Genomic DNA, 15,975 nt, shown 5'->3' with positions numbered 1-15,975 from the left:
GGCGGCGCCGGGGCCCCCCCATGGTTGCCCCCCAGGGCCCCGTGGGGCACCCCCCCCCCCAGGGTAGAGACCCCTGACCTCTTAAGTCCGTCCCCGCAACCCCCCTACTGGGATGCATTGACCAGTAGTGCAAAGAAAGCCAGAATCAATGTCCAAATACTACGGGAAAATGGGAGCCGTCATGCGACCACCTGCACCCCGATGGCTGGCCCGATAGCCCCCAGCCCCACTACCTAGGCCAGCGCCCGCCAACGCTCCCCACCCTACCCACTGGCAGGGCTTGTTTGCTGGTTTTTCCCGCCTCGTTTTCCCGCCTTCTCCGGGCTGTCCAAGCGGGCAGGGCTGCCCTGCCCCCTCCGCCCGGCCTGCTCCACTCTGAACAGTCATGGCGGGCACACGAGTGACTGGTCCAGGGCACCTACAAAGCAGCTGGACAGGGCGCTCAGAGCTGAGGAATCCAACAGTGGGCAAGGCAGACCCGGTTGGTGGTCTCTGGGAGGGTAAATTCTTGTTTGGAGAGACAGGCAAGAAATGAATAAATAAAGCAGATTAATTCAGATGATACTATGGGCAAAGAAGACAGGGGAGTCGATCAATGCTGGAGAGTGACCAGCGGCCATGGCGGGGTGGCAAGAGAGGATATACTGGTTGGGGTGAATGCGGTGGGCCTCTCTGAGCAGATGACATTTGAGCCAAGGCCTGAGGTGAGACTCCAAAGGTCTAGAAGGGAAAGACAAGGTCAGAGGCCTGAAAAGACTTAGAGGTGTTTGGGGGGCAGGAAGGAAGGCGGCCAGTGTAGCGGGGGTAGACTGAACCAAGTCGGGGGATGAGGTCAGATGGGTGGCCTCCCTTGAAGGCCACCGGGAGGACTTTGGTCTTTCTCTTCAGAGGAGCAAGTAACACGGAAGGGCTGTGAGCAGAAAAATGTTGAGTTCCAACTTATGTTTTTACCAGGTTTCTCCGGCTCTGTTGAGCACCTTCTCTCTTGCCAGTGGTGTTTCTGCTATTTCCCCATGTGGTCAACAGAATCATGACCCCCAAGAATGTCATGTCCTAAATCCCCAGAATCTGTGATGATGGCACCTTCCATGGCGAAAGGGACTTTGCAGATGTGATTAAGTGAAGGATTTTGAGATGGGGAGATTATCCTGCATAATCCAATGTTGTTACAAGGGTCCGAATAAGTAAAAGAGGCAGGCAGGAGGGTCAAAGTCAGAAGACATGTGAGGTTAGAATAATGAGGCCTCCGCAACCTAGAAAAGGCAAGGGACGGATTCTCCCTAAAATGCAGCACTGCTGACACCTCGATTTTAGCCCCTAAGAATCATTTTGGACCTCTGACCTCCACAACCATAAGATAGTAAATTTGTGTTGTTTCAGACTCTACGTTTCTGGTCATTTGTTATAGCAGCCACAGGAAACTAACACACTCAAATACATGAAGTCCAGTGGATTCTCCCTAAAATGCAGCACTGCCGACACCTCGATTTTAGCCCCTAAGAATCATTTTGGACCTCTGACCTCCACAACCATAAGATAGTAAATTTGTGTTGTTTCAGACACTAAGTTTCTGGTCATTTGTTATAGCAGCCACAGGAAACTAACACACTCAAATACATGAAGTCCAGATGTTTCTGTTAACCATCTCCAACTTCAGGACTCAGTCAATGCTCCTGAAAGCATTTCTGGACTCTCAGCCATCAGCTGTGTATAAACCACGCTACAGGTGCGGGCAGGATTCAAGCAGGCCCACCTGAGCTGGTGAGGTGGACAGTCTTCCAAAGTGAGGGCACCTGCTGCAGAAAGCTGCTCTTCCTATGACAGTGTGTCATCTGTGCCTGCTGTTGGAAAAACTTAACATGGCAGAAAGAGGAAATACACTCTTCATGTATACTTGGTGCAGGGCACAGCCCAGACATCTTGGATATCAGAAGTTGAATAACACAAAAAAAGGTGTCTTGGGGCTGGCAGTTTAGCTCAGTCAGTTAGCGTTGGTGTTCTCACACCAAGGTCAAGAGTTCAGATCCCCATACCAGCCAGCCACCAGGACAAAAAAGAGAGAAAGAGGTGTCTGGTTTTCCCTGCAGAGAAAACCTTGAGGGGTGGTGATTCAGGGTTCCAATTCCCTAGTCATTTTGAGAAAGTCAAAATTTTCTCAAATTTGCTCAGGTTAATAATTGAAAAACATGAATAAGACACTATCCCAGACATCTCAGAAAGAAGCTTACCAATCATGTAGGGGGCACAAGATGTCAATGCTCACAAAAGCTATCATGTGAAACAAAGCAAGATATGAGGGGTCTTCAAAAAGGTCATGAAAAGAGTATATTCTCTTTTTATTCCATTTTCCACGAACTTTTTGAAGTATCCTCGTACAACAAAGATAATGGGTGAAGACTGTGAGTTTGGAGAACGGGTACTTTCTAGCACCTCTTCTGCTTTAACATTCCTCCCATTTAGGCACCAGCCCACGTGCAAATCCAATACCAGGAAAATCCACGAGAGTGCAGAAGGCCTCAGTTTCCATTTCACAAAATAATATGATCTTAGAAATCATTCAGTCATTCAACAAACTTTTATTGACCTCTGCCCTGTCTGAGCCAGACCCTGGGTCAGGCAGACAGTGGTAGGCACAAAGTTTACTGAGACAAGGACTCATCCTGGAAGGACCTCCCATCCAATAGGGCACACATAGATGGGAACATAAAGAGAAATGTCCATCGCGTACGGAGATGGTGGCTTGTGACGTGTTGATGTTTAGATTGAGTACCCGGTGCTCTGAGCATCTTCAGTAGACACCAGACTTCGTGTCTTGGCCATATCCGTAATTTTTTTCTAATACAGACTGATATATAAATGTAGCGACATTAAGATGAAAATGACTGTGTAGGACCTCAAACCAATATGCAATCCAGGAGGTACACATACCACATTGGCCATCGGTATTTGGGCACATCATCTGGGCCTTACTTCATCTATCAGCAGATCTGATAATGCCTACCATACCAGTTAATAAGAATTCTTCCCAAGGAGATCCCTAAACCCCTGACATGATAATAGGCGTTTTCTATGTAGCAGAAATGTTGGAGTCTTATTTTTTTGTTATTTCCTAGAAATAAATGGTTAGGCTGCTATTTCCAGTATGAGATTCCCAATCAACCACTCACCCCAAACCACAGCCTTGCCTCCCCTCCTGGCGATTGGGGTCCCCTTTCCTGAAACTCTGGCAGAGTGATGTCACAGATGGGTGACCTCACTATGGCCAAGGAACTGGGAATCTCAGTGGCATGGGGGAGGGGGAAGGATGTTTCTCTATCACCCCAACCCCCCATGTCTGTGGTGAAGTCGATTGAATTAGTGCTGCCCAAGGATGCAGTGTACCTGGCCGGCTCCAGCATAAAAGGGCAGGTGATTCTAACCCTGAACAGCACCCTGGTGGACCCCATAGTGAAGGTGGAGCTCGTGGGAAGGGGTTATGTCGAGTGGAGCGAAGAAATCGGAGCATCGCGCGATTACAGCAGAGATGTTATTTGCAACAACAAGGCCGACTACGTGCATAAGATAAAGACATTCCCAGTGCAGGGTAAGGATGAGGCCTGCAGCCAAACCTAGTCATAACAGGGTCTGGAAAGTAAACACATCTGATAGTTGATCAACAAACCCCCAGGAATATCAGAAATTGGCAGAAGCCTGGTTCCTTTCTAGGAAGGAAGGCATATAGAACAATGACCATCAGATACATGTAACACAAAAATAACAAGACATAAGGAGCTGACTGGAATCCAGATATTCAAATTGGAAGTTCCCCTTGGGAAATGTGCTTAGTCTAATGACTGCTTTTGGGAGGCCCATATAAAATCTTTGTTATTTTATAGATAAATCTTTCTCTGGCAGTGAAGCCCAGAAACACAAAATAAGGAGTTCTGTGTTCACAGGGAAAGAGAGCAGAAGCAGAAGAGTAGGAGAGACCTTCCCAGGAAGGAATAAACTAGTCCCCAATTCCACCTGCTCAGATCTGTAGTCTGAACAGACATCAGAGTCTGATTTGCTGGGGAACTAACTGTATGTCCTTTTCAAACTGTGCTCATGGGGATGTTTCCGGGTATTCGCAGTCAAGTGGAAAACTTGGCCAACACTTGGCTGAACAAAGTTTAATTTTAGACTTTTTAAATTTTAGATAGGGTGGTCAGGGAAGGTCTCTCCAAAGAGGTGACAACTGAGCACAGATTTGTGTGATAGGAGGGACTCCAGCCATGCACATATCTGGGGGATGAATGGTAACATGCCAGACATGAATACTCTGTAATTATGTTACCTCTGTCTCAGTTAACCCATCTGTAAAATGGGAATAAGAAGAGGTCCTACCTCGTAAGATTGTTTTCAGGACTTGATGATTTCATGGCATGTAGAGGACTTTAGAATAATGCCAGGCATGCTGTAAGTGCTTGATAAGGATTAATTCTTTCAATTACTACCGAGACACTCCCCTTCCCCATATAACAACTGCCAGCATTAGACACGCCCTTTTCACATTTCCAAGAGACCGATTTTCCCCTCAAAAGCATGAGTCTGAAACCTGTGATGGGGTCGTTCATTGATTCAACAAACGTTTATGGGGAGCCTATGGTGCACAAATACTGTGCTAGGTGCTGGGGTTGCAGCAGAGAGTAAAACAGACAGGGTCTCTGGTGTCTTCGGGATTGTATCCATTGGGCGATAATAAGAGGGCTTCGGATAAATGCAAGAAAGAAAATAAAACAAGATGGTCACAGAAATGGGGGTGGTATGAGAAGGTGCTCTTTGGTCCTCAGCTGTCACTCAGTTGGTCAACCAACAAAATTAAGCACCTACTGTATGCCATGTGCTGAAGGTCAAGCTCCATGAGGGCAGCTTTGTCTACCTAGCTCACTGCTATACACACCACCTAAAACCATTTCTGGCACACAGTAAGTGCTCAAGATGTGGGGTTATTTTTTGCTTCTGTTTTGACAGCTGGCCAGTATGCGGACCTGAACCCTTGACCTTGGTGCTTGGTGTTATCAGCACTGAACTCTAACAAAGGGAGCTAACTGGCCAGTCCCTAAGTCGTGTCCATTGAATCCCGAAGGCCTAACCTCCAGTCGTTCAGGCCCAGAGAGGGGGTATGCAAGTCCCCGTCAGTGATTTGGGGTGACCACCTCAGCCACATCACCCACCCAGGGCTTCCCTCTTCTGCCCACTTAATATTTATGGGCCGGGCAGGTCCCTAAAAACACAGAGCTCAGCTTAGCTGGGACAGATGAACCAAGCCCAGAACCCGCCTCCCTACCAAAACAATAAAGGGGGAAAAAATGAAGAAAAGAAAGAAAGGAAGATTCTAGAACCTTCTGATGGCATCGGTGTGTTTCGCTTTCAGATAATTGGTTAAGTGCAGGCAGCCACACCTTTGATTTCCATTTCAACTTACCTCCCAGGCTTCCTTCTACCTTTGCTAGCAAAATTGGCCACGTCTTCTACTACGTACAAGCTTCCTGCATGGGCCGGGAACACATTTTAGCAAAGAAGAGGATGTACTTACTGATTCAAGGGACTTCGGACTTCAAAGAAAGGCCATTCCAGGTACCGATGGGGAGGGGCAGGATGGGAGTGTCCTGAACGCTCCAGGGAGGAAGGGGGGAGGTGGGCGGGCAGACAACAGGGAAGGCCCCAACCTGGGAAGGGTGTTAGCAGCTCCTCAGGCCCAGCAATTTCATGAAAGGTCAATCAGAAACCAGGGCAGGAAGGAAGTGATTCTTAACAGGGGCGATTTTGCCCCCTAAGGGACATCTGGCAACATCTGGAGACATGTTCGGTTGTCACAACCAGAAGAAGTGTTATTGGCATCCAGTAGACAGAGGACAGGGATGCTCCTCAGCACCCTGCAGTGCCCAGGATGGCCCCCCATAACCCCCAAAGTCAAAAGGGGTATGAGCTAAGGAAAAGAAAAAAGGGAACGGAAATTTTGTCTCTCAGGAACACTTCATAGTGTCTGGGGACATTTGTGGTTGTCACAACTGGGGGTGCTCCTGGCATGGAGTGGGTGGAGGCCAGGGAAGCTGCTCAGCTACGTGCAGTGCCCAGGACGGCCCCACCATGGAGAAGGTTCCAGCCCCACACCCACAGAGCCCTGGGGGAGAAGCCAGAGTGCAGAGGAGATATTTATTTATTTATAAGTGACTCGTAGTTTTAAATGTTTTTAGTTTTGTTTTGTTTTTTGTTCACTCTTTATTCCTTTTGTTTGTATTTATTTTTCACTTCTCTTTAACTGACTCATCATTATGAAAAATTTAAACCTAAAAGAGGAGGTCTCTAAACTTGGGAACAAAACAGACAGCCCCGCCACAGAAACAGCACCAGTGTCCACAGTGCCAGGGTAGACCCCGCCTGTAAGTCAAGACCAAGAAGAGGCCCCACTGTGACCTTCTGGTAGAGATGCCTGGGCCTCAGTCCCAGGAAAAGGAAGGGCTGTGCCGTGTCTGGGCCCCATCCTGAGGCCAGGAGCCAAGGCAGAGTTGCAGTGGGTGGAGAAGTGTTTTGACCAAGGCCACCTCACCTCCCTGGGAAGTCACTTGTTAGCAGAGCATTGAGATGTGATGACTGTCGTCAGAGACCCACCTCATAAAGGTCAGGGAGGGTCCCAAGAGGAGTCAGGGATGCTTGGAGGGTGGACCAGCCCTGAGCCTGGCTAACCTGAGTTCACCTGCTTCCTGGGTGACCTTGGGCGCGCCATGTCCCCGCTCTGGGCCCACCTGCTGAGAGCTAATCTATAGGACATGGGGCACAAGGCGGGAGTTCGGCAGAATGTGAGCATTGAGTCAGATGTGCTGCCGGATACTTGATTAGCCGGATGGCCTTGGGCAATTAACAGCAACTCACAGAGCCTCAGCGTCCTAATCCGCACAATGGGGCTGATAATATTTCCCTTGTTGGAAGGTCACGAGGACCACAAAGTGCTCCGCACAGTGGTGACACGTAGGAGACACCTAGCAGGTGGTGGGTGGTCAACAGGGTTATCACGGAAGAGTGGTCAACAGGGTTATCACGGATGCATTTTGGTAGTCTGGAAATAGTGTGTTTTTTCAAGTACTCAGTATTGTTTTATTTTATTTTTATTTTTTTATTTTTTCCTTTTTGTCTTTTTTACTGACCAGCAACGGGATCGCAACCCTCGGTGTTGCGCCCGCACCGCGCTCAGCCAGTGAGCGGGAACCGGTCTCCACGTGGGATCCGAACCCTCGGCGGGAGCGCCGCCGTGCTCCCAAGCGGCACACTCTCCAGTGCGCCACTGGGCCAGCCCCTCAGTATTGTTTTAACCAGACTGGTCAAAGGAGTCCTTTTCCAGGAGGTGACATTTTAGCAGAAAGTTGAAAGAGGGGAGGGAGAAAGCCATGGGATATCTGAGATAGAGAGTTTCAGGAGGAGGGCAGAGGACATGCAAAGGCCCTGGGGTAGTACTGTGCCATGGCTCCCACCTTCCTGTGGGGAAAAGCCCAAGTCCTTCCCACAAGGCCCAGCATGACCTGCCCTGTCCCCTCCCTGCCCTCCCATCCTTCCTCTCTCCCCCTCGCTCCCTCTGCTGCAGCCACATGGGCCTCTTCGCTGTTCTCCAATGCACCAGGCTCAGTCCTGCCCCAGGGCCTTTGCATGTGCTGTGCCCTTTGCCCAGAGCACTAGGACCTTCCTATCTTTCATTCTCAAGCTTCAGATCTTTGCTCAGAAACCACGTATTCATTCACCTGCATTGCAGATGGCCGAATAAACTGCCATGACCCCCATAGACAGCAATTTAGCCATATCTATCAAAAAAAAAAAAAAAACAGCATGCACTTTGCCCCAGCCATTTTCGTTGGTAAGGGAATTGTTAATTGAGTTATCCAGCCAAAGAAATACTCTGCCTCCTTCCTTTCCATGGCTAAGTAATATTCCAGTGTGTGGAATGACCCCGTTGTCTTCATCCATTCATCTGTTGATGGACACTTGGGTTGTTTGCACTTTGGGGTTATTATGAGCAGTGCTGTCATGAACATTCATGTACAAGTCTTTGCGTGGACATACGTGTTCATTTCTCTTGGGCATATGCCTAAGAATGGAATTGCTGGATCATAAGAAAACTCCATGTTTAACCTTTTGAGGAGCTGCCAGACTGTTCTCCAAGGCAGCTGCACCATTTTACATTCCCACCAGCAATGTATGCAGGGTTTCAATTTCCCAACGTTCCCTCCGTTCTTTGTACCTGTAGAATTTTGAAAGAGGCGCCCAACTGCCTTTACCAATAATAGGTACCATTTGAGGACGGAGTTGTCCCAAAGGCCTTTCCTAAGCATCAACTGTAAGGGAGCCCCTGTTCTGTGTCCTGCAAAGCCTCATCACTGTCCCTATCAGAAGTGACCTGATCCATTTCCAAATGTACTGTTTTTACGGTCTGTCTTCTCCACCAATGCAGGAACTGGCTGGTCTTCACTGCCATGGGTTTTCCTTGAATTTGGCATTGAGTAGATGCGAATAAATACTGGTGGAAGAAAAGGAATATGGGATTCTAAAAAACCCCAAATCCAGGAAATCCAACGTTGAGTTCACACCCCAACATTTTTGGGAATCAGGGTACTTTGACCACCCCGCCTGCCTTGGTGTGGGGGTCTCTGCTGGGCCCCCATTTGTACCCCTTGATACCTTCTTCAGGACCAAGACAGAACTAGTGGCTTTGTCTTGAGTTAGGGCAGTGGGTTCATTAACGTTTGCAGTGTCCTAACGCATACCACGAATTTTCGAATAAGACTAGAGAGATTTAGAATGAAACTGCCTGCAATTAGCCTTCAAGAGAGGAGGGGGAGCTCGTGGGAAAGCTGAAGAGAGGCAGGGGCCAGAGGCAGAGGGTGGGAGGTGAGGTCGGAAGGGGTCAGGGGTCACCCCAAGGTCTCAAAAAGAAAAGACACCTGACCTGAGCAGTATTTTTCAAATCTTGGGTCACGACCCATTAGTAGATTGCAAAAATCAATGTAGAGGGATGCAAACATTTTTATGAGATTAGAGAATAGGCAAGACCAGAAATAGACAATATCAGAAAAAATCAATTTAGTGAGTTGCACCCACCATTTATTATTATGGGGGCGGGGGCAGGCAGCTGACCAATCTGATCAAGATTGGAACCCTTGATCTTGGTGTTACCAGCACCAAGTGAGCTAACCAGCCAGCCCTCAATCAACTTTGTTAAAGTGAAAGAGCAGAATAGAAAATGTCAGAAAATATAAATTTGACAGGTTGCAAACAACGTTATGTTCATAAAATCAGAGGAGGACAGAATAGAATATTATTGAATAAGTAAGATAGAATAGAAAGGATCAGAAAAAAATTTAATTTGGTGCGTTGTAACCAAGTTTTTAAAAACAAAATAATAGAATAGAGTAACTACAATAAAAAATAACAGAAAAATAAACTCGAAGAGTTGCAACCAACATTTTATATGTGAATGGAATACACAGAATAGAGTACAACAGAAAATATCAGCAGGCATGTGGTAAGAACAAGTACTATTTCATGAAAATTCTTTCTTTCTTTTTTTTTTTCCTTTTTGTCTTTTTTTCGTGACCGGCAATGGGATCGCAACCCTCAGTGTCACGCCCACACCGCGCTCAACCAGTGAGCAGACCAGTCTCTACATGGGATCTGAACCCTCAGCGGGAGCGCCGCCGCGCTCCCAAGCGCCACACTCTACCAGTGCGCCACCGGGCCGGCCCCGAAAATTATTTCTTTTTCACAGATGTAGATGTAGATGGAAATATAGATTTGTATTCTATGTCGTACTATTAAAATCTGTGTTTTAACTGTGAGTTGTGGCTTAAAAAATAAGAATATAGGGCTGGCCAGTTAGCTCAGCTGGTTAGAGTGTGGTGCTGATAACACTAAGGTCAAGGGTTCCGATCCCTGTACCAGCCAGCTGCCAAAAACAACCACAAAAAAACACAAATAAGAAGAATATATGCAAAATACCGTATGTGGTCTGCAAAGCCTAAAATAATTATTCTCAGGCCCTTTACAGAAAAAGCCCACCAGCCCTGTCCTAGAGCAACTCTTGTGTGTGTTAAACACAAGAAAAATGTCTTCAGGATGCTCCTTATAACACTTTTATGATATCAGACACATGGAAACAATATAAATGTCCAACACGGAGGTAGGAGGGATGGACAAACGAATTATTTTGTAATACACATAACTGCCATCATGAAAACAAATGAACCAGAATGACAGGCACTAACATGAATGAATTTCAAACACAGAATGTTGAGCAGTAACATACACAGCCCGGTAAAGTTATATTTAAACTATTAAGGGACTGGCTGGTTAGCTCAGTTGGTTAGAGCATGGTGCTGATAACACCAAGGTCCAGGGTTTGATCCCTGTACCAACCAGCCACCGGTATTGAAATACATAGGATGGGGCCGGCCCGGTGGCGCACTGGATAGTGTGCCACTTGGGAAGTGCGGCGGCGCTCCCGCCGAGGGTTCGGATCCCACATACAGACCGGTTCCCGCTCACTGGCTGAGCGAGGCGCGGGAGCGACACCAAGGGTTGCAATCCCGTTGCCGGTCCCCGGTCTGGTACGGGGGCAACACTGAGGGTTGCGATCCATTGCCGGACACGGAAAAAGACAAAAGACAAAAAAAAAAAGAAATACATAGGATGATGCTATATACTCCTACAGCAAATAGATGTATTCCTACCTAATATAAAGATTTGCATGAGAAAGGGCTCGTTTTATAATTATTATTATTATTTTTTTAAAGGTGACCGGTAAGGGGATCTTAACACTTGACTTGGTGTTGTCAGCACCACGGTCACCCAGTGAGCAAACCGGCCATCCCTATATGGGATCCGAACCTGTGGCCTTGGTGTTATTAGCACCACACTCTCCCAAGTGAGCCACGGGCCGGCCCTCAGCAAATAGATGTATTCCTACCTAATATAAAGATTTGCATGAGAAAGGGCTCGTTTTATAATTATTATTATTATTTTTTTAAAGGTGACCGGTAAGGGGATCTTAACACTTGACTTGGTGTTGTCAGCACCACGGTCACCCAGTGAGCAAACCGGCCATCCCTATATGGGATCCGAACCCGTGGCCTTGGTGTTATCAGCACCACACTCTCCCGAGTGAGCCACGGGCCGGCCCCGTTTTATTATTCTTTACACACTTTTTTTTTTTCTGAAATAATATATCTTGTTTAGGCACCTACATAAATGAATAAATAGGTATAGCCACAAGGAAGTGATAACTATAAGATTCAGGATAGTTGCACTTTGGGGCAGAGGGAGGGACTGGGCACAAGTGATGGGCTTTGGGGAAAATTGGCAAATCTCTTCTTCTTGACTTGGGTGGAGTTTACAGGAGAATTGAACTTATAATAATTCACTAAGTTGTGCATTGGTCTAGTGGAGTTTTCTGTATCTGCATTGTATTTCGTAATCATATTTAAGAGTTTTTAAAATGCATACATATGATAAACAGCAAATTCAGGATAATGATTATCTCTGGGGAGGGAGAATGGGGAATGGGATTGGAGAGGGGTCTGCAGAAGCCTCAACTGTATTTCTGACGATTTATTGTTATTCTTGTTTTATCTTGAATTGTGGTAACATATTCATAAAATAATATTTACCATATTAGCCATTTTATGAGTGTCTAGTTCAGTAGCATTAAAATACATTCACACTGTTGTTTTCTTTCTTAACAATAAATTTCTCCACGGATGGTTTATTTCTTAAATGAGCAGAAATCTGAAGCAAACAGAGAGAAATCCTAAACCTTGCGAAAGCAGGTAGAAGGAACATAGCAGTGGTGTGCTAGTAAATGATTAACAACTGGCTCTGGTGCAGACTGGCACTAATTCACAGTGTTTGCCAATTTCCATGGTGTAAACATTCCCACCATGGCCAGTTTCAAACAGCTTGATGTAACTAACTCATGGGGCAGTTGCAGGGGGAGTTGGGAAGTATTTGTTACATTATTCTCTCTCCCATTTACTTATTTTCCTATGCTTAAAGGGAAAACACACACACACACACACACACACACATACACACACTTGTAGAAGTATCAAATTCCTTTGGAAGGAGAAACAGAAGGTAGCAGAGGAGAGAGGCAGTCAAAGCCCACCGCACATCATGTCAAACCTTTTTCTGTGTTATCCACAAATAAGAAATAAAATGTTACCTAAGCTACACATCAAATATAATGTATATGTGACTTTATTTGCAATCCAGCAGCTGATTTGTTAATATGACACTGCATGGTGAGGCTTTTATTCAGCCACATCTCATAATTTCAACTCTAAAGTTTTCTTTTCATGATTCAGAGCCCCATAATATTTTCTCCTTAAGTTGGAAATATCTGGATGAGCCCTAGGTCTTGGGCTTAGACTTTAAGACATTCCTTGTCTTCCAGAAAAGCAAGGCTCAGAGAAGTCAAGCCACTTGCCCAAGGTCACACAGCGAGTGGATAATGGAGCTGAACATTAAGTTCATGTGTCTTGTGGATTTCTTAGGCCTATTTTACAGATTTAAAAAAATGATATTCAGAATGGTAAATAGCCTTAATTAAGGGAAGCTGGGAGATGAACACCAGGCTTTGAGCTGCAAAATCTCCAAGGCTTCATTTTCCGTCTCTGCGACCCTTCACAGGAGAGTCCCCAAAGCCCCAGAGGCTTTGAGGAGCTCTACTGGTGGAATGGCAGGAACACGAGTGGGTCTTGTGGCCACAATCCCTCACGATTGCCCATTCTCTCTTGCCTCTTCTAGAACCCCCTCTTGGTGGAGGCTGAGAAGAAAGTCTCCTACAACTGCTGCAGTCAGGGCACCATCTCCCTGCAAATCCAGATGGAAAAGAACGTCTTCACACCAGGAGACAAGGTCGTCTTCACGACGGAGATCAACAACCAGACCAACAAATGCATCAAGACGGTTATCTTTGCCCTCTACGCCCATGTGCACTGCGTGGGCTTCACGCCCAGCACTGAGCGGCGGTTGCGGATAGATAGCAGCGAGCTGTTGCGGCAGGAAGCCAAAACCCAAAGCATCCCCTTCAACACCACTAAGATCGTCAGCACCTTCAACTTGCCACCGGTGCTGTCCGTGAGCGGCAACACCCAGGACAGTGACATCATGAACACGCACTATGAGCTGGTCATCAATGTGCACCTGCCCTGGTCCCTGACCAGTGTCAAGGCCAAGGTTCCCATCATTATCACCAGCACCCCGGTGAATTCGGCCGGCTGCATGCTGCTGGAGGGGGCGGTGTCACCCACAAGCCAGGATCACCAGAATTAAGGGCCCAAACGTCTAAATATTAAAAGCTTTATCAGACTCTACCAGAAGTCCCTTGTCTTGTGAAGAGACTCTTAGACGAGTCTTGGCATAGGCAGAGCATTGGCTGCGACCTCCCCAGCTCCAGCAGGCTTGGCATCCCTGTCTCCCATCCCAAGAAAGATCGTCAAATGCCAGGAAGGGACAAAGGGAACCAAGCAGCCCTGGTTAGCACTCCATCTCCTCGCCAGTCTCCCCCCGTCTCTGCTCCAGCCTCACTGGGCTCTCAGTGTCTAGACCAGGGGTCCTCAACTGGGGGTGATTCTTCCCTACAGGGGACAGTGGTAATGTCTGGTTCTCACAACTGGGGGGAGAAGAGGTGCTACAGGCATGGAGTGGGTGGAGGCCGGCAATGCTGCTCAATACCTGGGGTGCCCAGGACGGCCCCACAACAGAGAATGAGCCAGCCTTGAATGTCCACAGTGCTGACACTGACATCCCCTGCATTCATTATTTGGAGAAAAAAATCAAGTTACCTCCCTAGCTCACACTAGACACCAGAATAGACTCCCAATGGAGCAGATGGTACAAACCAGGGCAACCCCAGTTTCTGGGATTTACCTCCTCTCCCCCCCCCACTCAGTGTGTGGATTTAAATGTGTGCAGCCTCCTAGGACCTCAGTAGCGCAGGTGATTATGGGGCACAGTCTCTTGGGAATCGATGGAATCCCCTAATGCAGGGGGTCTCACCTGGGGTGATGTCCAGGGACATTTGTGGTTGTCACGACCGGTGGGGGTGCTTGGAGTGGGTGGAGCCCAGGGACGCTACTTAGCACCTGCAGTGCCCAGGAAGGCCCCACTGCAGAGGACGATCCAGCCCCAGTGTCCACCGTGCTGAGGGGGAGACGCTGGACTGGGACAATTCATAGGGGCTGGTTGCTCTTCCCTCCCACATCTGCTCTGTGGGTCTCTTACCCGAGTTAGATCCTGCGTCATCTCTACCAATAGCCTTCCTAGGGGTCCTCCACAACACACAGGGTAAGAGCCAGAGTCCTCCAGGTGAAGAACCCACACTATCTGCCTATGTCCAATCCATCAAAAAGGTTGGGGGCAGGGAATGCTGGCAGGTTAGCTCAGTTGTTTAGCACGTGGTGCTGATAACACCAAGGTCCAGGGTTTGATCCCAGCCACCAAAAGAAAGAAAGAAAGAAAAAAAAGGCAGAGGGGGTCTTTCTCCAAAATCTACCCAAATTGCTCCCACTTCTCTCTCTCCTCTGCCTCTGCCCTGGTCTGATTCACCATCATCACTTACCTGGACCAGTATAGTACCTCCGCCCCGATCTCCCAGTTCCTGCCCTCGTCCCCACATTCTATCCTCCTAGATATGGTTGCCAGACTCAGCAACTAAAAATCCAGGGCACCCAGTTAAATGTGAATTTCAGAGAAACAATCTTTTTTTTCTGGCAGCTGGCCAGTACAGGGATCTGAACCCTTGAACTTGGTGTTACAACGCTGCACTCTAACCAACTGAGCCAACCTGCCAGGATACAAATTTTTTCAGTGTAAGTATATCCCATGCCATATTCGGGATGTACATAATGCTTTTCAAAATATCATTCGTTTATCTGAAATTCAAATTTAACTGTTCGTCCTGGATTTTATCTGACAATCGTATTCCTGGAGCAACTAGAAGACTCTCAACACCAACTAGGCCACCCCACTGCCGAACTTGAAATCTCCGTCGAGTCCCCACAGTCCTTGAAATTAAATCCAAATGGCTCAAAAGGCCCCGTATGGTCAGGAATGGAAGAATGAGCTCAGCGCTTGTCTTTTTGGGGTAATGTCTCTGAAATACTTCTCTAGCCACCCTCAGGCAGCAATATACCCGCATCTGCCTCTATCTTCTGCGCAGGCATGAGGTCTATGCACTTGAATGGTGGGCCCTGCGGCATTCCGGAAGATTCTAGAAGATGAGACCTCTCTGTAGGGTGATGCCAACTGAGACACTTGTTTTAGTTCAAAAAAAATTTTGGGAGTGCAGCCTCGTAACACCAAGGTCAAGGATTCCGTTTGCTGTATCAGTGAGCTCCAAAAAAAAAAAAAAAAAAAAAAAAAAAAAAGTTTTGGGAGCCAGGGCAGTAGATAGAAGGCAGAGATTTTTTTTTTTCTAATTCTTTTTTTTTTTTTTAATGGGAGAGACCTAGCCTGGGTTCCTCACTTTAAGTCACATTCTTAGGCCTAATTTTGCAAGAGCTGATCAGGGTGGGGGTCCTATCATTCCAGAGGGGGTCACTGCTGCACCAGGTGGGGATGTGCACCTGTTGGCTTGCAGATGTGATCTTCCTTTTGCGTGGACAAAAGAATCTAAACTCCACGGAGGGCACCCTACAGCCACACCCACTTCCCAGAAACTTACAAAAAGGCTTTGGTGGGGGGGTGGGCTGGGATGGTCTTTTCTGCCTTAATGTCCTGGGCCCCAACCTGGGTATCCTGCAGGCGCTGGAGGCCAGGTCGGCGTCAACCCCACAACCTCAGAAATAAATCTATCTAGTCTGCGTTCACTGCATTTGGTTTTTGCTTTCTTCGAAGCTGGGAAACACCCAGGACCCAGTGTGGAACACAACTTGAGTCTTCTTGTTTTATCTCTTTAGTATCCTTTTT

The 15,975-nt window shown here is 47.4% G+C and overlaps 1 protein-coding gene across 1 annotated transcript; it reads left to right on the top strand.

Annotated features, from left to right (window-relative positions):
- Nucleotides 1–3,330: 3,330 nt before the first annotated feature.
- ARRDC5 (arrestin domain containing 5) lies at nucleotides 3,331–13,338 on the top strand. Its single transcript, XM_008587739.1, has 3 exons — nucleotides 3,331–3,583; nucleotides 5,396–5,598; nucleotides 12,811–13,338. Exons 1-3 carry the CDS (start codon nucleotides 3,331–3,333, stop codon nucleotides 13,336–13,338), a joined length of 984 nt encoding a protein of 327 aa, XP_008585961.1.
- Nucleotides 13,339–15,975: the final 2,637 nt, after the last annotated feature.

Source organism: Galeopterus variegatus, unplaced genomic scaffold, assembly GCF_000696425.1.
Source record: "Galeopterus variegatus unplaced genomic scaffold, G_variegatus-3.0.2 Scaffold4520, whole genome shotgun sequence".
Taxonomy (NCBI): domain Eukaryota; kingdom Metazoa; phylum Chordata; class Mammalia; order Dermoptera; family Cynocephalidae; genus Galeopterus; species Galeopterus variegatus.
This window is presented reverse-complemented; position numbering and strand designations above follow the sequence as displayed.

Coding starts and splice junctions, on each gene's coding strand:
- ARRDC5 (XM_008587739.1), top strand. CDS start 3,331: ATGTCTGTGGTGAAGTCGATTGAATTAGTGCTGCCCAAGGATGCAGTG. Junction 3,584..5,395: donor AAAGACATTCCCAGTGCAGG/GTAAGGATGAGG, acceptor TTTCGCTTTCAG/ATAATTGGTTAAGTGCAGGC. Junction 5,599..12,810: donor TCAAAGAAAGGCCATTCCAG/GTACCGATGGGG, acceptor TGCCTCTTCTAG/AACCCCCTCTTGGTGGAGGC.